Source organism: Ursus arctos, unplaced genomic scaffold (assembly GCF_023065955.2).
Source record: "Ursus arctos isolate Adak ecotype North America unplaced genomic scaffold, UrsArc2.0 scaffold_4, whole genome shotgun sequence".
Taxonomy (NCBI): Eukaryota; Metazoa; Chordata; class Mammalia; order Carnivora; family Ursidae; genus Ursus; species Ursus arctos.
In genome coordinates this window covers 27,793,420-27,816,144 of record NW_026623056.1, presented here as the reverse complement: position 1 = coordinate 27,816,144, position 22,725 = coordinate 27,793,420, and the positions used below count along the sequence as shown (strand labels likewise).

At 40.4% G+C, this 22,725-nt stretch overlaps 2 protein-coding genes across 14 annotated transcripts in view; one reads left to right on the top strand and one right to left on the bottom strand.

The window, feature by feature from the left end:
• IQCG (IQ motif containing G) overlaps positions 1 to 11,676 on the top strand; it is a 45,898-nt gene extending 34,222 nt beyond the window's left edge. For 2 of the 4 annotated variants that reach the window (XM_026495476.4, XM_026495460.4), the window contains 3 exons: positions 8,637 to 8,768; positions 9,486 to 9,587; positions 11,192 to 11,676. In XM_026495476.4, the coding sequence (XP_026351261.3) occupies positions 8,637 to 8,768; positions 9,486 to 9,587; positions 11,192 to 11,335 (378 nt within the window). In that variant the 3' untranslated portion in view covers positions 11,336 to 11,676. The remainder of the gene's footprint in view (positions 1 to 8,636; positions 8,769 to 9,485; positions 9,588 to 11,191) is intronic. The other 2 variants (XM_026495496.4, XM_026495486.4) reach the window with 1 other exon arrangement.
• A 725-nt stretch (positions 11,677 to 12,401) lies between these two features.
• LRCH3 (leucine rich repeats and calponin homology domain containing 3) overlaps positions 12,402 to 22,725 on the bottom strand; it is a 120,336-nt gene continuing 110,012 nt past the window's right edge. For 5 of the 10 annotated variants that reach the window (XM_026495446.4, XM_026495416.4, XM_048215290.2 and 2 more), the window contains 2 exons: positions 21,755 to 21,832; positions 12,402 to 15,359 (listed from right to left, as the gene is read on the bottom strand). In XM_026495446.4, coding sequence (XP_026351231.3) covers positions 15,237 to 15,359; positions 21,755 to 21,832 — 201 coding nt within the window. In that variant the 3' untranslated portion in view covers positions 12,402 to 15,236. Of the gene's footprint in view, positions 15,360 to 15,528; positions 18,240 to 21,754; positions 21,833 to 22,725 lie in introns of those variants that run through there. The other 5 variants (XM_026495437.4, XM_044382788.3, XM_044382775.3 and 2 more) reach the window with 1 other exon arrangement.

Here is a 22,725-nt window from a genome sequence, read left to right as displayed (position 1 = left end):
AGAAAGAGCACAAGCTGGGGGAGCAGCAGGCAGAGGGAGAAGCAGGCTCCCCGCTGAGCAAGGAGCCCCATGTGGGGCTCGATCCCAGGACCCTGGGATCATGACCTGAGCCAAAGGCAAACTCTTAACTGACTGAGCCACCCAGACGTCCCATTGCTCCTATATTCCTTATAGTCCTCATTTTAAAATAGAATTCACTGATTTTTAAAATTATTAAAATAACATACTCTTAGTTGAGGGAAGATTTTTTTTTTAGTTGTCAATTGCTTTTTTACTCATTTTTTTTCATGTTATTACAGTGCCTTCATAAAATAATTTAAAATAGTTTTATGTTCTATTGAATGACCATGCCATAGTTTGCTTGTTACCCTTTATTTTGGATATTTAGATTATTTCCAAGGTTTTGTTATTATAAGTAATTCAGTAATGAAAGCTTTGCCCAAAAAACTGTTTTCTTTCATTGCAATTATTTACCAAAAGTAAATCTGAAGCATGACAGTTTTATGTCAGAGAGACTGGTATTTTGTGACTCCTGATAAATACTGCTAATACTTTCTAATCTACACTACCATCAACAATGTAAATTGCTGACACTAATTTCAAGGTATCATCAACCATGCTAGGCATTTTAGATATTTTTAAGGTGCTAATTTAATGAGTTGTTTTATTTTGCTTCTTTTTTTTTTTTTTGCTAATAGAATTGAAAAATTGACCATTTTTTTATTTTTTTTATTCATTTTTTTTTTTTAAAGATTTTATTTATTTATTCAACAGAGATAGAGACAGCCAGTGAGAGAGGGAACACAAGCAGGGGGAGTGGGAGAGGAAGAAGCAGGCTCACAGCAGAAGAGCCTGATGTGGGGCTCGATCCCAGATCGCCGGGATCATGCCCTGAGCCGAAGGCAGACGCTTAACCGCTGTGCCACCCAGGCGCCCCTATTTTTTTTATTCATCTTATTTATTCTTGTGTGAATTCTATGTGATTGAAATTGTTTAATTAGTATTTCTAAAACTAATAAGAAACGAAGCTGAGTGGAGTTTTAAAAACAATATCCCTGTTGGATGAATAGGGAAAAAATTTCCAGCTTATGATTCAGTCCACTTTTGAGAAAGCTAATGAATTTTCAGTAAACAATTCCAAATTTGTGGTTAATGAAAAGAATTAATAGATGCTATCTTACAGGGCTTTACTGAAAAAAAAAAAATCTGGTAGGCTGTTCGGAGCAGGGTCTTATACCCAGGCAGTTTAGGGATTATGTGCCATGTTACCTGTTCAAGTGTTAGACGCAGAGTTAGCATGTGTTTAATAACAGTCAGATGAGTTGGCGGGTAAATGGGTAATGGGTGGATAAAGTCAGTGTCTCCTAGCTCTTCAGCTCAGTAACGCAGCAATACGTAAACATTTTTCAATTAAAAATTTGAAACAGCACAGAAATACATTGAGTTTAAAAAGTGAAAAAAATGAAAGTTCTCTTAATCACTCCAAATTGTTCCAAAATTTCTTCCACATCTTTTTCTTTGATGTACATACTTCTATATGTACCTAAATACTTACGTTTTCAGTATTTATCTATCCATCTATTTATGTTTATTTATTAATATTTGTGACATAAATGGACTCATACTATATATATTGTTCCAGACTCTGTTTTTTTTTTAATTTACTTTGTCTTGATGTTTCCTATAGCAGTACAACTGCTGTATAATATTCCATAAAGGGGATATACCAAAATTTAGTTAAACATTCTTCTACTAGTGGACATTCAGGTTGTTTCCAAGTTTTGCTGGTGTAACAGTGCTAAACGTTCTTAGATATGTCTCTAAGTGCACGGTCTGTGGAAAAGCTGTTCAGTTTTGCATATCGCTGTCGGTGCTTTATATCTTCTCCTGTTAGTTTTAATGGTTTTTCAGTTGGTTCATTTAGATTTTCTAGATAGAAAATCTTATTGACTGCAAACAATAATTTTATATTTTCCTTTTGCTATTTATATGTCTATTTCCATTTTGTGGCTTATAGCTTCAATGTCAATGTAACGTTGATCAGAAGTAGTGACAATGGGGCACTGAAATAATAGTATTTCAGTCAGTATTACACATGAATTCATAGTCATGCCCAATTTCTCATGTGCAAGGTACGGCATTCATTGGGAAGTAATGAACCCTGAAACTCAGAAAAGGAATATCTTGGTGGATTCAGAAGTAATTGATAATCTTGAAGCCCCAAGTAACTCTGAGCCTCCCTTGCCTATGGAATTAGTACGCCCTTCAGGGGCTGAGGAGATTAGTCTTATTTTCCCTGAAAATGCCATAGTAATAACTTCATCTGAGTCAGATGCTCACTCCTCTTGCCCCTGGATCTATAACTCGAGTCAAATCTCAGCGAGTCCCGGGTACAGATAACTCAGATAACTATAGCTCAGAGGGAAATACCTTATAAACCTAAAGAATGACAAGGCTTTGCTTGACATTGGGAGACATGTATGGGAATGGAGTCTAAGGGCGTTAGACCAGCGAGGGTGGGATATAACACTAGATTGAGTCACGTTCATTGATACGGATATATTTACTAGAGATTCTGGATTTCATGTGATAGCTTGTGAAGCTGGAGGTGACCCTCACAGTTTGCTTGAAACCTGGTCTCAGCGACTCAAGGTGGCGCCCATTTAATGAGGTAGAGATCCAGAGCTACCTGCCATGAGCTGGAGGAGAGAATGCGAAGACTTAGGGGAATAGGAATATCAGAGTGAATTTGTGTGCCCTCCAGATTTGCCACGGAACACCTACATGTAACGAGTTTCTGTGAGACATTTCTTCCCAGAAGACACTCCTATACTAAGACATTGAGAAATACGTTAGTGAGGAAAGCACCCACATCTTCGAAAGGTTGCTTTCCTGTGTAGGCCAGGTAAGATCATGGCTGGTATCATCACTGAAATAGCTTCCCTGGTTTCAGTGGTGATGATGGGATCCTGGAGAGCCTGAGAACATGGGGCAGCACTTAACTGCCAAAGACAGGTGACCGCATTTTCCATGAAGGGCAGCAGGGATGTACTGGAAATCAGAATGCCTCTGCCCATAGGGGTATTTGGCAGTGGCTAATTAATCATGGTATCCCTATGAACAAAACTGATGAGCAGCCTGATAAAGAATTACTTGGTGTATAAAACAGAAGAAAGTCCAGGTCTAGAAGCCAAAACCCTGATCCTGAGTCACCACAATGAAGAGTCATTATTTCTCCTTCAGTTTCCAGAACTGAGTCAATTCAAAGACCAAAGCCCCTTCACTGAAAGGGCCAGGTCCCCCTGAGGATGAACTCTGCAGCATTACTGCAGGCATAGACTGTGAATCTTCCCCTAAGTCTCCTCAAGGGGACCTGTGGCTATTTATTAGAGTTACTATATACTGGAAAACAGAAAATATCCAGACTTTTTCAGATGACTTAACACTGGCTCTAATTTGATATTAATCCTGGGGACCCAAAACAACACTGCGATCCCTACTCAAAATGAGGGATTATGGTGCTCGGGTGATACGTGGAGTCTTAAGTGTGATTTACTCCACTTGTTCTGTAGATCTGCCCTGTAGTTAATTCCCGTTACTGAACATATTATTGGAATAGACACACTCAGCAACAGAGAGAATTTCCACATTGGCTCTCTGACCTATGGAGTGAGGGCCATCATGGTAGTAAGGGCCAAGTAGAAGTCTCTGGAACTTCCCCTTCCTACCAGCATAGTAAACCATAAGCAAATGCGGCACCCCTGCTGCAACTGCAGAAATTCGTGCTGAGGAGAAAGCAAGCAGCAGAGGCATGCTACTTCCCACAGCCCCCTTTAACTCAGCTGCATGGCCTGCTGAGTCGAATGATCTTGGATAATGACTGTGGACTGTTGTAAATGCGATCAGGTGACAGTCGACTTCAGGGGCAGCTACAGTTCCAGGTGTAGTATCTTGACTGGAGAAATGATTCGAAGGCCACTGGCACTTGGTAGGCAGCTATTACCTTAAGCTGACCAAAGCCTGTGTCTCCAAACCAGTGTGGAAGAGCCTCCAGAAGCAGTTTGCTTTTCCCTGGCAGGGCCAACAGTGCACGCTCACAGGCTCACATCAGGGCCGTGTCAGGTCTGTTCTCTGCCACGGTCTGGCCTGCAGAGATACTGCTTGCTTTGACTTTGTACAAAACTCTGCAGTAGTCTCCTGCATTATGTTGATGCTATCTGAGGAACAGGACGTAGCAGCGCTTTGGATGCCTTAGTAAGACATGAATGAGAAGGTGGGGCAGAAGCTATTTTTGGTGACAGTTTTGAATCACGGTTCAGTTAGGTGACAGAAGACATACCAGTAGTTTCAGCAGGGAACATTTAACACAAGTATCATTATAATAAGGGATTGGCTATGAAGAAAGGCTAGAAGAGAACTCTAAAAGAACATCCTACGGTTGAAGGATAGTATCCAAGGCAGGGATAAACGGAGATGTTTGCTTTGTTGCCCTGGGTCAGAGCGGGTTCATAGGTAATGGGATAAAGTGGGCAGACTGGGAATGGTGGGCTCTTTGGTGAGCAAGAATCCTCCTGTTGTGTCAGCAAAACTTGTTGGTGAATAAGTGGGATCAGTGTCCCACACACATGCCACTGTCAGCCCTGCCCCAGGAACAAAAGATGGACACTGGAACCAAGGGGAGAAGCTCTCTTGTCATGTCCCTCCAGCGCCCTCTACTGACAAAGCTCATCGTCATGCCAGCTGGCAAAAGAACTAGTTAAGCGAGCTATCCAGGTTGACAAAGCTGGCTGGTGAAGGATGCATTTAGAGTTGAGAGATAATAAATTGATAACTGGCACGAACAGGGATTGTATGAGGTTTACTCCGTAGGTTTATGGTAGATAAACTTTTATCAAGTTAAGTAAGTTTCCTTTTGGTCTTACTGAGTTTTGTTTTGTTTTGTTTTTCCTTTTTAATCTGGAATGAGTATTCATGTTTTATGAGATGGGTTTTTTCCATCCATTGAGATGATATGGGCTTTTTCTTTTTTAATATGCTAATAAAGTAAAATACATTAATAGATTTATTGATGTCAAATCATCTTTAAATTCTTGGGATAAACCCTATTTGTTCATAATATATTGTTATTCTTTTACCAGAGTGCTAGATTGATTTGCAGATTTTTATTTTGTGTTTATATATTCCATAAACAAGAGTAACCTATAGATTTATTTTTTGGTGCTCTTTGTATTGCTATCAGTTGTGCTAGCTTAGCAGCTTAAGTTGGGAAGCTTTCCATCTTTTTATGTTCCGAAACCTAAAAATACTAATAGATAATAGATTATTATCTGTTCCTTGAAACTTTGCTAAAATTTAGTCGTAGACAGTCTTGTCTGGGTACCATTTTCCAGGGGAGATGGTTAGCTACCTTTTCAGATTTTTAGATGATTATTGATGTCTTCACTTAAAGAATCTCTTTTTGAGTCATTTTTGGTAATTTCTTCCCAGAAAGAACCCATTTCATCTAAAACATTCATTTCAAATTTATTAGTATAAAGGTGTGTGCTCCATAGTCTCTCACAATTTAAAAGTTTCCTTTATTTCTGTAGTTATCTTTTTTATCTTTACTTTTTTAAAAATTTGTGTCTTTCCCTTTTTCTTGCTAAGATTTGTCAAAGTTTTGACCATTTTATTGGTCTTTGCAAAAACCATCTTTTGGCTATATTGAGCAGATCTTTTTTTTTTTTTCCCTTTTCACATTGGTTTTTGCTTTAATTTTGAGTAATTATTTTCTTATACTTCTTTTGAGCTTATGTTGCTAATCTTTGTCTAGTTTTTTAAATGTTCTAGCTTATTTTAAAATTTTATTATTTTCTACTATGCATGTAACACAACATATTTTCTGAGTCCTGTTTGGCTGCAGTATACAGGTTTTGATACGTAGTGCTTATGTTGTCATTCCTTTTTTTTTTTAATTTTAAAGATTTTTATTTATTGGGAGAGAGAACATGAGAGAGAGAGGAAGAGAGAGCACAAGCGGGGGGATGAGGGAGAAGCAGACTCCCCACGGAGCAGGGGCTCGATCCCTGGACCTCGGGATCATGACCTGAGCCGAAGGAAGATGCTTAACTCACTGAGCCACCTAGATGCCCCTATGTTGTCATTCCTTTCAAATAATTTCTAATTTATTTATTTCACCCCAACATTTTATTATGAGCGCTTCCAAACATACACAGAGTTGGAAGAATTTTACAGTGAACACCATACCATCTACTGGTAGATTCTAACTTTAAAATTTTTTTATTTTTGCTTCATCACATTTCTTTTTTTTTTTTTTAAGATTTTATTTATTTAATTGACAGAGAAAGAGACAGCCAGCGAGAGAGGGAACACAAGCAGGGGGAGTGGGAGAGGAAGAAGCAGGTTCACAGGGGAGGAGCCTGATGTGGGGCTCGATCCCATAACGCCGGGATCACGCCCTGAGCTGAAGGCAGACACCCAACCGCTGTGCCACCCAGGCGCCCCCTCATCACATTTCTATACATCCCTCCTCCATTAATCCATCTTACCTTTTTCATGCCTTTAAATTAATTATAGGCATTATAATTTGTAGTTTATAATTTATTATTTCCTTAATCCATGAGTTATTTAAAAGTGTATTTTCTTTAAAAAAAAGATTTTATTTATTTGAGAGAGAGCACGAGAGAGAGCAGAGAACACAAGTAGGCAGAGCTGCAGGCAGAGGGAGGGAGAAGCAGACTCCCCACTTAGCAGGGAGCCTGATGCAGGGCTCAATCCCAAGACCCTGAGATCATGACCTAAGATGAAGGTGGATGCTTAAGCGATTGAGCCACCCGGGTATCCCATATTGTTCGATTTCTTGGTGTCTAGTGCAAACTCTTTATTTGCGTACCACTCTCATAGTTTTGTAATATCAGCATACCACCTGTGTCATTACTATTTTGTACATAATTACTCACCTAAACAACAAAATTAAGACTTTTATATCATTACTATAAAAGAAAAACCAGCATCATTTGCCATTAAATAGAAATTAATATAAATAGAAATTCAATAAATATCATATGATGGTATTACATTTTAGCCAGTTCTTCTTACCTGCCTGGAGATTAAGAAAAAAATGTTAACAAGAGTTAGAAAGATTTTAAAGACATGATTGCACCAAACTGATATATTCTCTTTAACATGATTAGAATGATTAATTGAATCACATTTTAAAAAACACCATGTCAATATACCACCTAAAGACTCCTCTTTTTTAAAAAGTTTTTATTGATTGATTGATTGATTGATTGATAATTAAAATAAGCACCATTTACGGAAAGCCTTTTAGCGCCAGGCACCATATACATTATATCTATTCCTCATAATAATCCTAGGACATAGGTAACATTATCCCAATTTACAAAAGAAGAAACAAAGCCCCAGAGGTATTAATTAGCATGTTCAATATATACAACTAGAAAATGGGAGAGGTAAGATTTGAACAAGGCTCTGATAGGCTCTGAAGCTGGTGTTGTTTTCATTGTGTTATGCTGCTGTTCTTTTTTTTTAATATTCCACTTGTTCTATTTTTTAAAATTTAAGTTCAGTTAATTAACATATAACGTATTAGTTTCAGAGTTAGAGGCTAGAGACTCCTCTTGATTTCTCATTCTTGAGGTACGTGATCTAGGAGTTCGGAAGTTACGCATCATGTTCTTAGCGTGGTAACCCTTCACATTTTAACATAGATATTTATATTTTGTTCTTCCTCTTAAGGCTAGACTTAATCAATACTTATATCTTCTTGTCTTTATTAAAGCGAAGTTTTACCTCTTCTCTTCCTCTCCTACATCCCATGTTGAAATCATTCGCTACCTATTTCCATTTTATAAACAAGGGAACTGAGGCTTAAGGAATTTGAGGTGACTTATATGAGTGCCAGAGTTGGGAGCTCAGCGTAGGCATTCTGCCTTCAGAGCCTGTCTGGGCTCCTTCCAGGAGACTATACTGCCTAACTTGTGATTTTAGTTCCAGGTTATAATTTATTTTTAAAAAGTATATTCTGTAGCTTAAATATACATTTTATTGTTTCTCACACATACTGTCTCTAAAATGAAATTTTAAATTTCGTTGCTAAAATACACTCTTGAGTAACTCTTTTAGAAAGACCAGGTATAGTCTTTCTCTCACATCTGAACGCCAGGTTAGCCAAGTATAGAATCTTAGACTCACATTATTATTTTTAAGGATTTTGAAGACGTTGTACCCTTCTCAGCTGGTATTTGCTGTTATTTTTTTTAAAGATTTTATTTATTGGAGAGAAGGAGAGCATGAACGGGGCGGGGGCGGGGGGGAAGGGCAGAGGGAGAGGGAAAAGCAGATTCCCTGCTGAGCAGGGCTCCTGATGGCGGCTCCGTCCCAGGACTCTGTAAACGCCACCCACGCAGAGATAGAGAACACATTTACAACATCCCAGAAGTCTCCCTCGTGTCCCTTCCTGATCAAATAAAGCAACCCATCCAATAGAGGGAGCCACGATTCTTTTATCACTATGGAGAAGTTTTGTTTGTTTTTGAACCTTGTATAAATGATTTCATACAGTATATAAGGCTTTGTGTCTGGTGGAACCCATTAATGTTCTTTCCAAACAGAAACTTGAGGAAAAGCTAGAGTTCTGGATGGAGAAATTTGATAAGGACACAGAAATGAAACAGAATGAACTAAACGCTCTCAAAGCTGCTAGGGCCGGTGACTTAGCACACCTTCAAGACCTTGCGAAGACGGTAAGGAAGCAGTCTCCACAGTGGAAGGCCGAGCACCCGAGGAAGGGGTGGTGGCTGAACTACGGTAGCTGGGTAACGCCGTTTCTGGTGACAAAGTGGAGGTGTACCTGTAACCCACTGAGCGTCTTCTCCCATGATGATGATGACGACGACATCCATGATGGGGACAGTAATAGCAGCTGACACACCTCCACGGTGCTCGCTCTGTCCCAGGCACTTTGCTAGCATTCCACACAAAGAATTTACTTCACCCTCACAACCTCTTGAGATAGATTCTGTTATTATTTCTACTTTATGGTCTCTGAAGATAATCTGTAAATTATGATTTTTAAAAAGCTTCTGATTATGGTTTCATCATTGAATAACTGTAAAACTTCCCAAATTTCTCTTTTAAAAAATGACTGCTATTTGTATGTGTACTTTCTATGAGGTAAAAAAAAAAAAAAAATTACATTACTTTGAGGTCATTAATTACACATCAAATTACTAGTTCATTTTTATGGAAAATTTTATAGCAAATTTGAATAATCCAAACAAAAATTTTTATATGGCTAATATATGAATATTTACAACATAGGAATCCACTTAGTTTTTTCTTTTCTTTCATTTTAGATTTGCATGCTTTATTTTCAAATTTTATATTAAAAGTGCAGGGTTGGCTGGGCCACACCTTGCCAAGACAGTCTTATAACCTAGGATTCATGTTTGCTTTTATAGATAAGGGAGTATGAACAGGTCATCGTTGAAGATCGGATAGAAAAGGAGAAGATCAGGAAGAAGATAGAACAGGATGACTTGGAGTTAAAGAGCATCATAAAGGTAGAAAGCCAGCATTGGCATCTCAGGGCACCTTCAATTCAGCAGCTGACTACCACCGAGGAACGCAAGGCCTCTCATTTACTGTGAAGCCTGGAACAGGAGATCTGTAAGGAAGGGTGGCCTGTTGTTATTACTGGAATTTGCCTGCAGTCCTCGGTGCAGGGAGATAGTTCACATGGCAAGGACGTGTCCCCAACTCTTAATCCAGGGGAAAGTGGGGGTAAGCAGGGGAAGCAGGACCTAGAACTTGTGCCCAAAGGTCAAATTTAAGAATATTATTTATAATCAGAACAGCTGTGCTTTTTTTTTTTTTTAAGTAACTCTACCCTCGACATGGGGCTTGAACTCATGACCCCAAGATTTTTTTAAGATTTTATTTTTTATTTATTTGAGAGAAAGCGAGCATGAACGGGGGGGGAGGGGCAGAGAGAGAGGGGAAAGCCAATTCCCTGCTGAGCAGGGAACCTGATGCGGGGCTCCATCGCAGGACTCTAAGGTCATGACCCGAGCAGAAAGACACCCAGCCGACTGAGCCACTCAGGCACCCCTGGAGGGGCTTCTCAAATTCCTATTTATATAAGAACCAGGCTATCTGCTAGGTTCTGATGAGAGCTGTTTTCAAAAAAAGGTGGAGGGGATAAGCAGTTTAGAAAAAAAATAGATATTTTAATTTTATATGAACTTGTATTAGTCATGTTGAAACCGGTAGGTCAGATTCTGGGAAATATTTTCAAGCAAAAATCACATCAGCTGGACCACTACTGTTGTTTAGAGGACTGCCTTTCTTTCTGAAAGAGGAGTGTCTGCTCAGTAGCTGGTGATGTGTACTATGGGGTAGATTAAGAAAGCTTTAACGTACATTTAAACCAGGTATCCAAACCGAAACATGGGCTTTCTATTAGGAGAGGCAGATGTATAGTTAGCAAGGATTTATCGCGCTTCGGCATTTTCTGTTTGGCAGGATTCCTTGACTTAGAGCAGAAATGTAAGGACTAGCTGAAAAGCACTTTTGTTTTCACTAATGGATTTGCTCCCAGTCTTTAGGGCTTAGTCGGACTTTAAAGTAGCCCAGACTGTATTCCGAACAGTTGTGTCTAATGACTAAGATATTTAAGAGAGCTATCAAAATCCTTTTTGAAAAGGAGTACTGATCCTTTAATCAATCATTAAAGCCATGAAATGCACCGGGAAGCCTCCTGAAGTCATCGAAATTAATCTGCACATTTTTGGCCGCGTGCCGGCTGGCCTAGCTCACTAACAGCCGTTTTGGATGCAATAGTTTGGATGTGGGGAAGTTGGACATTCATAAAGAGAAGCAGTATATGGGAACCAGGTTTCTAAGTGTAAAGAAAAGATTGGCCTAATCCGATTCCTTTTACGTTTACTCTTTGAGAACTTCACGCTGGAGTCCGTGGCTTCAGCTCTGGATCCGCACAACAGGGGAGCGTTGCTGGAGGGAGAGCGTGCTTGGCCGCTTCCGTGTTTCAGACACACACCACTCTTCAGACAGAAGTTACTTTATGACAGGACAACTCCCTTATGCAGGAAAGGTGCAGCTGGGCAGGCCTACTCTGAATTGTACTCACCGCCCCCTTCTCTTCCAGCTCCAGGCCTGGTGGCGAGGCACTATGGTGCGGAAGGAAACTGGTGGTTTCAGACTGCCTAAGAAGGACAAAGATGATGGCAAGGATTCTAAAGGTAAAGGTAAAGGCAAAGACAAGGACAAGCGGAGAGGCAAGAAAAAGTGATGGAGTTCTCGTCTTTTCCTCTGGTCTTCTGGAGATGGGGAGGACTTGAAGGGAGGAAGGAACATTTTAGCAGCACAGATAGCTTGCATCTACAGGTTGCTCCTTATTTGGACATTTCCCAGCTGCTGCCTGGTTCTTTCCCTTTGCCTGTTGTATTAGTTTTCAAACCCTGAATTAGGGGTATACCGTCAACTTAGGGCTGCTTCATGTTTTGAAAACCTTGTGCTGGGAAGAAGCATCTCTAGGAGCCTTGTAAAGATTCCTCTGGCTTTTTTACCAGAAGAAAAGTTCCTGGGCTTATTAGTTATTGTGACGCATTAAAACTTCAGGAATTTCTGTAATGTCTTGGATTCTATCATTTGTCTACAGTGAAAAAACTCTTGAGCGGAAGTAAAGCGTTCGGAATTACAAGATGATATTTATAAAGTGTCTGGCATAATATGGACACAGTGAAGTTCCAAAAGTTGGTTCCTTCCTGCCTTTTAGACTTATTATCACTTTAGTGTTTTTGTTGGGGTGGTGGGGGCATGGAATGTGTATCTTATTATAAGTTGCTTCAGCCCCTTTTCTGGAAAATAGGTAGGGATATAAATTTTAAAAAATAATGAATTAGAATAAACAGCAGTGTTAGGGTACAACCCACCCACAGTACAGGTGGGGACGCAGGCTGCTGGAAGACGAGCCGCAGAGAGTGCTGGTCAGTGAGACACCGGGGTCTGTGCCTGCTTTGCTTCCTCAACAATTCTCGCCTCGCAGGATCTGTCACTAAAAGAGTAAAGATGATCCAAGCAGAACGGACGCTAAAGCTTTCCCTATTGTACATCTGGCAATTTCTGAGAGAAAAGTGTCCAAATACATCACATGTATTTCACGAATTAAGCCTTATATGTAATTCCAAATACAGGGCAATACTGCTATCTCTACTTCTTTAGCAAAGTGAAACAAAAAACAAAACACCAGAAAGACTGAAGGGTCTGTTACGAGCACCCAGTTTCTACCGATGTTCCTTCAGGGAACTCAATAAATAACCTTTCACTTTTGTCAAGGAAATCATGCTTTAGGTATGAACATTTTCAAATCAGCCTTTATTTCATGCGATTGAAGTGTTGGCTTTTATTTTAATGTCGACATGTAAGGTGGCATACAGGAAATTTAAAATAACATACATGATATTGACATATTTATACTTAGAACTTATGCATTATATTTACAGACATACAAATATAGGACAATGTTTTACAAAATCTTTACTAATTACATGTTTACAACATTTTCAGAAATAAAATCTGCTGTAAACCATCTCACTGCAATACATATATAAAAAGGTTTCTAAATATCCATGTTTTCCTTCATTTCTACAGCCATTTTAAGCACTTAGTTGTTAAAAAATTTGTCCTACTCATCAGCATAGTCACACGTCATTAGTCACTGCTGAGCTGTAGCAAGTAAGAGAAATCACAGACTCCTTGATTAGCTGTGAGGCTGTACTTTAAAAAGCTACAGAGTGACCTCCTAATAAGCCCCCTATTCTCTTCTAGCCAAACAAAGGCCCCTCTGCCCCGACGCTGCTTCCAGAGCACCTGCTGACTTACAGTGTCCACAGCTGGCAGGGGCCCTGGGGGGTGGGCATCCAGCCGGCCACTGTTTCAGTAGAAAGCTCAGAAATGGGCAGGTAGGCCCGTTACAGCATCTTCATCTTACACTGGAGTCTAACGAGGCTACATGTTAAATGTTCTTTCCAGTTTATAAAAAAAAAAAAAAAAAGTACTTACAGAACACTGAATACAAAATTTTTCTAGCAAAAACATCACAAAATGTTTTTGCATCTTGACTTAGAAAAGAAACTGAATATATTTGATATTTTTCTCATGATCAACCAAAACTGTACACAATTTTTTTCTAGTAGTTCAAATATAAATTCGCATTAGTTTGGTAAAAATACATTAATAGGGTTGCAGGTTATGTGTAAGATGTGAAATAAGTGGAAATTTCCACTTATTCCTATGGGATAATGAGTTGCAAATGTTCCAAATGGTGCATTATGTGTGTCTTCTGGGACTATTCCTTGCAGAATAGGTGCCAAACAGTCCTGTTCTTTGCTGAGCTTCATTTCAAATGGCTTCTACTATTTGGAAATTATACTGAGGTTTAATGTTGACTAGAAAGAGAAATACCCATAGTTTAAAAATGCACACAGCTGAATTCTGAACAAGGCGCTCTGATTGGTGGGTCTGGGTAGAACTGTAACTATAATGGGGTCTGGCTCTAAGCACTTAAAAAACATTTTACTTTTATTCTGTAAGGTCAGTGAGGGTCAGTGGGCTTTGAGAGCAGATGTTCTATGTTCTTTAATTTTAAACTTTGACAAAGTGGTAATGTTGTGCTGAACTTGTTTCCCTATGAGAACAGGGAGAAAACATTATTTTGACCGTACTCAACATGATTTTACGCAGTTACTTTTAGATGTCGCATTTACATGACAAAGAGTGAACATTTTGCTGCAATGCACGCACTGGCAAGTCCAGTACCGTTCACAACCCCAAACCTCAGTATCGCCACTTACTCCGTGTGCTTGGTTTACGCAGGCAGTGAATACCAAAAGATGCGCTGACAACTAAAAGGGGGCCAAAATATAGGGTAAGAAAGACCATAGTGGTTTAAAGTTGAACAAAGGCTCCCGGCTTTGTGTTCCACGAGCCCTTGGGCCCTCTTCCTTGGCCCACAGTTGAGTGAAGAAGGCACCAGCGGTAGAGGTCGATGAGCTGGATACCGAGACAGCACTCGGGTTTTCAAGATGCCACAAGTGCCTTAATTCAGCCATGGAAACTGGCAGTTACTTGAAAGAAATTTAGAAACTTGGTTTTTCTTTTACTCCTTTTGCTCTGTTTTCATAATCTTCCATTAGTCAGGGAGCTGGAAGTGTGTCTGCCGTGAGTGGCAGGTCCCGGCATCCTGGGAGCAGCGTGCGGGGAGGCGGAGGGGGCGTTCAATGCAAATGATGCTGAGTAATGCATGTCACCCCCTAAGGTTTTGGAACCTGTGTGTGGAGTACTTGTTTCTCATGTTCAGGCAGAATGTCACCTATGAGAAGCGAGCTTTAGGTGGTGCTGGGCAGAAGTTAGGGGAAGGCCTAGGGCAGCGGCCTTAAATACAACTTAACCTCTCTCATTGCTTTACTTATGCGAAAATCTAGGCCTTCTACATTTACAGTTGTTTGGCCTTAGACATAAGTTTTTTTGTCCAAAAAACCCAGTTCTGTTATTTCTGTTTTGCCCTGGACAGACAGTTCCAAGTAATCATAATGCAGCTCCTGACTTTACATGTGGCTGACAAACACAGTGGCGTCGCTACTCCCCGCATTATACAGAAAATGCCCAGCTTGGGAAAGGGGTCTCACTACGTCTGTTGAAAATGCAGATATCCAGGCCTCGCTCTAGATGTACTGGAATGAGAATCTACATTTTAACAAATGCTCCAGGAGAGTCTAATGCACAACCAGTTTTGGAAACCAGCGGGTTCCAGAAACAGGAAACAGGTAAAGATAACAGCTGGTCTGTGCTTTCAGGAAAGCTAAATATCCTTCTCAGCAGCTTCCTTTCTGGTACGGGAGACAAGCCCGCTCTCGAGGAAAGCACAGCCAGCTCAGGCCTCGGTGTCGGGTTCTCAGGAATGACAGAATTAAGTTTCATTTGCGAAAACCAACCATGTCTTCCTAAAACAATTCAATGGAAACAGATATAACCTCCCCTAAAATGGAGAAATGAAGCAAACTATTCCTGTTAGGAATCATGGAAGCAGTCCCTTTTAAGAACACGTAAGAGCTTTGCGTCAGCAGCCGGCTGGCAGCAGCAGTCACGTCCTGCTCCGGTTGGCCGGGCCAGCGCCCAGGTGCTGGGGCTCCTTACGCAGCAGACAAGTGGTGCTGCTGCTTGGGGGGGGCAAGCTCCAGGAGAGCCCGCACCGTCACTGCGACCTGGCTCAAACCTTTCTCTTCTAAAATGTGCAGAGGCAAACATAATTGCTCCTGAAATGGGACAACGTAACATAAACAGAAACAAAAAAGAAAACAGGATGAACATCAACGAACTGAAAAGAAAAAATAAGCCCCTCTTCTCTCCCTCCTCACAGTCAACTGAGATAAGACAGGTCAGCACCTGGGGAACTGACCTCTGTTCATATGAGTTCTGCAGAGATGGCATCTGACACTGTCACTTTATTCAAACAACTAAACATACATACAGGTCATTTTGAAAACTGGAATAAGGACGAGTTACAGACACTTAATACATACAACAGAGGATAACAGAATACTATGGAGTCGAAGCAACATCCTTCATCCCCGATAAATAAAAGAGCAATGCAGAGCAGTAAAACAAGGCAGGGAAAACAGAAAAGCAGTTCCAAGTTACCAGACAGCTCAAGCCCGAAAGATCTAACATTGCCAGAGAAAGTGCTCCAGAAATTACATACCATGGGAATGCAAGATGGGTTCATGCCATAAGCCAGACTGCGTGAGGGAGGGAGGCCCACCAGCTGCATTATAATCCTGATTGTGAAAATCGGGGCTCTCGTACCAGGCAGGGAACACGGGAGGAAACCACTATTTCATATCCTGGTACTGAATGGATTAAATTATGCTGGAGGACGATGACGTGAGTTTAGTCAGGAACGTCTTAATTACCGTATATTTGAAAGGTGTTTATATGTTTCCTAAAGGAAGTTAAAATACTTCTATCATGTTTGCCTCATTAATGTTTGGTTAATCCTTTCTTGAAAGAGAAAAAGGCATTGCTTAAGAATAGCACCTATCATTGGTTTTTCTTTTAACACTAAATATTCAGAAAAAAGGACATTGCTCACAAAGGACAGAAAGCAGAATTCTGGTTCCACTAAAAAGGAGACTACACATGTTTATTAAGGAAGACAGCTGGACTTTTCATTGGCACTTTACTGTATTATTAGGAAGTTTTACAAATTAGTTGCAATAAAAAATATAACATTTATTTTGAACAGTTATTGGTACTTGTGCTTCTTACTCAAAATTTTAATACTTATCTTGATAAAACAAGGTAATTGGGGATCTTTTGACCTTATAAAACTAGCAACTTTGTACAAATACTTTGAGTACCACTGTCAGTACAGATGACCTATTCTAAAATGAACCCGCAGGGTGTTTTGCTCTTGGGAGAGGCATATTTTCTGAGGCCCATTCCCTGATCTCTTCTCCAGAGCGCCCTGTGCTGCATGTGGCTTAGCCACTCCCCCCAGGCTCATGCTTTCCAGATGCATGCTTACCTTCCAGGCAGCGTACAGGGAACGCCGTGTGCTCTGAAGAGAACGTGCAACTACTCCCCCAAACCACACGCAAGACCACGTGTTTTTTTATTTTCTAAGGGGACAAAACTCCACAAAACTGAATGATCTTTGACTCAAAACATCTTAAAATCAAAACAAAGCACACCTCCCAAACTCTGGAAGGTACTACTACTGTATAAAACTGACTTTCAACACAGAGTTCAATGTTTCAGCATTAATAGGAAAAAGGTTTTTAATGTGTTAAATAATTGTCCCATTTGATATGGAAGAAAACCAAAGCAATCAGACCCTCAGGCCGATCACTCCTACAACAGGGTGTTACGTTCCCTGCAACTTCCCTTCGTATTTGAGTTCAGTAGATTCCTGAATGTTCCAAAACTATTTATGAGAACTAGAATCTGAATGCAATCACGAAGTAGTTTCAAGTATTAAGGCTAGCAGCTTCAATACTGAACATTCTGAAGAAGACAACACCCGCTCGCTGCCTTGGGTACAGAACAGAGACTGCTGCCTGATACCTTTTACCTGCCACTACTGTTCAGACAGAGCCTCCTCGACGGCCTAATTCAATACCACCTCACCTACTAAGATGGTTTGAGTATACTGGAAATGACATAAATTTCTATCTAATTCTAAATAGGATTCTAGAAGTGCAGTGCAGTTAATGATAACAAGCGCGGTAAATCTGGACAGGCGCCTCCTCCTGAAAGGGCAGCTCCAGACCGTCTGCTTGCGGTGGACTATTTTAATGCACACACTGGGCTCGGAGTAGCAATCTAGGGAACCTACCTGATCTTTGCACTGAACATTCTGATCAAATTAAAATTATTAAGAATAAATGGCCAGTGCTTCCAGATGTGCAGACAGTAAATGCTTAGGTGGGCCTGTCCCTACCGGTACAGGGAGATTTTAGGGCACAGCTCAATGCGGTGATCTAGGTGACCAGGTGCCTCCCCAACCAGAAAGGTTACAACTATTTCTTTCCTTACGAGCAGCTGTTGAAAAGGTTGGAAAATGGCCACATGGGAATTTTATTACGTCATTTGGAAATGAAGTTCTAAATCATATTCTAAGAACAGGTTCAGGATTGTATCCGAGACACCTTAGCACTTACGGTAAGAGAAACAAGGCCGCAGGCCAGGAGAACGGACAAATGACCAGGAGAACAAATGCTGGTCTTTTACTCTTTGTGAGCAGTCACCAAGGCTTACTAATGGGATGGGCTGTTCATCTGGACGCATGAGGGCAGGATTTATCTACTTTACTGGTTAGCTCTTTGATGGCCAGAAAAAAAGAAGCACATACGTAAATACTTCGTAACGAGAGACAAAACTCCTTCACCAAGCACGGGAATGAGGTGGAAGATCACTGGAGTACGATCTTTCAGCTAGTGGGGGAAGATCCAGTAATAAAGCAGACAGAGCGTTAACATTAAAGTACAATAAAATGCCACAAAACCCAAAAGCTGGATAGACAGAGAGACAAAACTGGATTCTTCTGAATGTGCCCCAAAAGAAAGTAGTGTTTCAACAGTTCTTTTAACGCGGAGGTTTAGCTGAAGGATGTCAGAAGGGGAACAAAGATTGTCCTGTCCAAAGTGTGAGCAGGAAAGGAAAACAGAAAAACAAAGTTAGTGGATCAGAAATACAGATTTGAGTACAGAATTCAACATGATCATTTCAGTCATACTCAGAGAAACACATCGCAGTAACCTTTTTTACTACGAGGAATGAAAATAAAATGCTGAAAAACAAAACTACAAAGACTCCTCCATGTGCTGATCTTGATTTTACTACTAAACAGAATAAACTTGCTTGTTGGTGACCAGTGCAAACACTCAGGGTGCAGTGAACGGAACTGGGTGCTGGCCTAGGCGGGTGGGAGGCCTACAAGAGGTGAGGTCTGTGCCAGGCAACAACCTCTTTCCCGGCTCATTCTTCACTATTAACAAAAAAAGAAAGGGCCAGAAAGCAGGACCAAACCTGGGGGTGGGCTGAAGAGAGGGAAGTGTTTGGAGAAAACCAGGTAAATCAGGGAGGGTCACAGAATGAGGAGAGCCTAAGGATCAAGGAAACTTACTACCTGGAGGCCAGGTGTACTGACCGATTTGATGTTTCTCTCAAAATCACGTTGAGCCCATCTTCAAGTCCAGGTTACTAATATGTACGAAATGAGTCTAGAGTGGTAAGGGGCCTTATAGATCATTCAGACCCTCCAGCTCATAGACGAAGAAATTAAATAAGTAAATAAAAACACAACTGGACTGGAGAACAGGAAAATATTCTTCAACACATAACACGTAACTCTGGACGTAAGATGCTAGACTCAGACATTTTTATCACCCAGTATAGTTTTCTGAATGTAACATACTTAATAAAAGCATAATAATAAAGAGAATACCCACATGCCCAGCCTTATCAGAGGTTTTCAAGAGTCATCTTATTCTTTAGTGTTTCGTTCAGAACTTATAAACACCTCAAAACTTGTACTGAGAAGGGAAATTGTTCACCTTTTTAATCTCTAGACAGAATTCTGACATATTTACAATATTAAGTTACACATTTTCAATAGTGACCATTATTATATCCCTGATTTTCTTTACAAGTCAAACAGAAGTGGGGTGTTTAGGTAAAGGTCAGAATGCCCAAGGGTCGGGGAGAACAAAGGAAGAGAAGGAGGGACAGGTTTCTGCTTTCCTCCTGGGGCAGAGGGACCCGAGAAGGGTTCTGCGAACCTATGAGTTGATGTATTTATTCATATGCCCTCACTTTGTTCTAAGCAAATAACTAATCTTTTAGCAGAAGCAGCAGCATACGAGGAACTGTCTAAAAGTGGTGGTGGTGATGGTGACGGCGGTAGAGACTCGGTGGAAGGCAGAGGGGAGGATGAAGGGGCCTCCCGGGATTGCCCACTTCCTCTTTCGGATCAGGGAGACTGAGAGGGAGGAAGGATGTGTTAAGAACCCCAGTGTAACCACCCTAGAAAAATACCCAGTCTCTTAAATTTGTCTTTTTTTCTGTTTCCTGCCTTCAAATAGCACAGCTCTGGTAGGAAAAGGGAAGCTGGCCCACAACCGATCCTGTTAACCACTGCTTGGCAAATGCTGACCCAAATGCACATTTTAAGGACTGTATTTTGCTGACTGTTGGCAGGAATATTCGGAAAGAATTTCAGTGTATGGACTTTAAATCTGAGACAGATGACGGCTCTCTGAAGCCACTGTACAGCCCAAGACGGTAGAGCCGGTAAACAGTACTCTGACCGGGTCTGCTCGCACGGCTGCCGTTGGGGATGTTTTCAGCACTCTCCTCTCTCGGTCCACACTGCCTCTTTGGACTCTTCTCTTTTCTCTGGCTCCCATTCCCTACACTAACCTGTGCTACATTCTTTTGTGTCAAGACATGGTGACGTGGCACTGGGGCGGGTCGTGGGCACGCTTGTGCGATGTGATCAGGTAGGCGCGTCTTCGAGAGACAGAAGGAAGCACTGACTGCTCGTGTGTACCTGTCAATATCAGAGCCTGCTTATTAATACAGAGGAGATGCACGCTATTTGACTAGAAGCCTTACTAAGGCTGACTATTTAAAAATGGTTTGTTCTAAAAGAAATGATGAGCCTTTAGAAAATAGTAGGAAATAAAAATGAAAAATCTGCTTTGAATTTGTCCACAGGAACAAAAAAAGGTCCTTGCTAACTACCACAAATGTAAATTTTCTTTTTATAACTCAGGTTAAAAAAACACACAAAGAAAACATTGAAAAATAAATAGAATTGCAACCTATTTAATAAAAGGGGAAAAAATAACCGTGGGACTTCACCGCGGCTCACGCAGGTGCTCCGCAGAGCCGGACTCATTCCCTTCTGCCTCGCGGCCCGGACAAGAGCTGAGGAGGGCAGGCGGCCCTCGGGGCGAGTGGTGCTGTGACCTCCTCAGCGCAAGGTTAGCTGACAGCAAGGACCAGGGAGCCACGTAAAGGGAGGGCCACTGTCGTGAAAGCTGTTAGGACAAGGGCTTAAGTTCAAGACAAACGTTGGGGTTGAGTCCAGGGGCCAATCCTGGGGCTCTGACAGGAAGGTGATAGAGAATTAAGAAGGTGATAGAAAAGAGTCATGTTTTCCTTCTTAAAGGCTGGACATCAAATATGACAGGAACTGTAAGGGTTATGGTTAATGAAACCAAGTATCAAGTAGCACCAAGTTGTTATTTCTCTAAGTGTTTCTGTGTCTCATGTCATTAAATATAGTATTTTTTAAGAGTACCACGCTTAGTTGGTTTAACATAATTGTTTTTAAAAGGATAACCAAATAAAAGTGTTATCAAGTTCTCGTCTCTTAATCACATCTATGAAGTTGAACTATTTGTACATTAGAGGGCAAGAAAGCCGTTAACTGCGGGACCTGGAAACAAATCTCAAGAGCCGGACGAATGCCTAGAAACGGCCTCTCGTGTGCTAAATTCCAAAGTATCAGAGCGTAGCGGAAAAACGAGTGAGATCTGAGCGCGGTCTGTGATTTAGTGAATGGCACCGTCCCAGTGTGTGTCAGTCTGGACGACACACTATGTTTATGTAGGCAGTGTTAGCAGTACCGGAACCGGGTCACGAGTACACAGCAGCACAGAGTTACTATTATAGATCTGTGCTATTTTTGCAGCATTTTTCTAAGTCTAAAATTATTTCAAAATAATCATTTTTAAAAAGTTTTAAAGTAAATGTTAAAAAACCTGAAACCAACGGAAGCATTCTCGGTCTGAGATGCACTGATTTTGAAGCCCAGCCTCTTATGTATGAAGATGTATACGAGTCAGACAGCAAGTAGGAAAGTTTAGGACAATGTCAAAATAACTATTTTTGATTACTTCGCTTTAAGTATTATAATATATTTAAGTTTATATGTGTATTATTTCTTTGCTTGGTCCTTGGAAATAATTAAGGAAAACTGCTCAGAAGTACACTGACTCTAGTAACACGACATCATGATAGTAATTACCAACTTCGTTTAAAGCAAGTCCTATAAGATTTTAGATGCTTGCACTTCTAAAAAACTTTAGAAAAATAATACCCAAGTCTATTTAGGCAACATAAGAAATGATAAATTTGTTACCTGAGGTACACCAATTTTTCTGCAAGCTTCTAGGAAATTCTCCACATTCCGCCTGCATTTTGCCATTGTTAATTTAGGCTACAAAGGAAGGAAAATGTGGTGTTACTACCAAAGTTTGAAAATACTCTTGCCCATTGCTTTGTAAATTCAACATTCTAGAACACGGGTTCAGCAAACTTCTTCTTAAAGGATCAGATAATAAATATGTTAGTCTTTAGGGCCACGTGTGATCTACTAAGAGCTTGAAAGCAACCACAGACAATATATAAGCAAATAGGTATTCCAGTAAAACTTCATTTACAAAAACAGGTGCCGGCCTTGGGCCATAGTTTGCCACTCCCTACTTCAGACATTTTACTTTAATTTTTGTAAGACAGTGCAAAATACAGAGAAATTGTAGAGAGATAGTTAAATTTTTTTATCCATTTTAAAAAAATATACACTGAAGAAAATGTGTAGTGATAGGAAAGAAATTACCCACAACCCTATCATTCAAATATAATCACAGTCAACACTTCAGTTTATTTCCTTGCAGTCTTTATTAAAGAAGATAATGTTTAAAAAAAATCAACAGCTTTTGCTCATAAATATACTACAGATGCATCATGTCTCTACTCAGAGGTAATACCGAAATGTTTTTAAACATTTGAATTTTAAAAGATTGGATTAAAGAACTGTTTTTCAAAGGGTCCAAATTTCCCATAGGAAATTTCCCTAACTTCTAATTAGTAAACTAGCTTGTTTTTCTGAAAAGGTCTCTTACGAACAACAGTTATATCACATGACCTAAAGCTGTGGAAAAGTTTTTCACCTAGTGGGTTATGTATGGGTTATAATGTAAGGAGGAAATATGAATTCCATTTCCCAGAATGATTAACAAATTCAAGTGTTCAAATTCAGCGGCTGGTTTACAGTAAGTTTAAGCATTAGGCATGGAAGCCAAATGTCTGCACGAACTCTGCCTTAGAGTT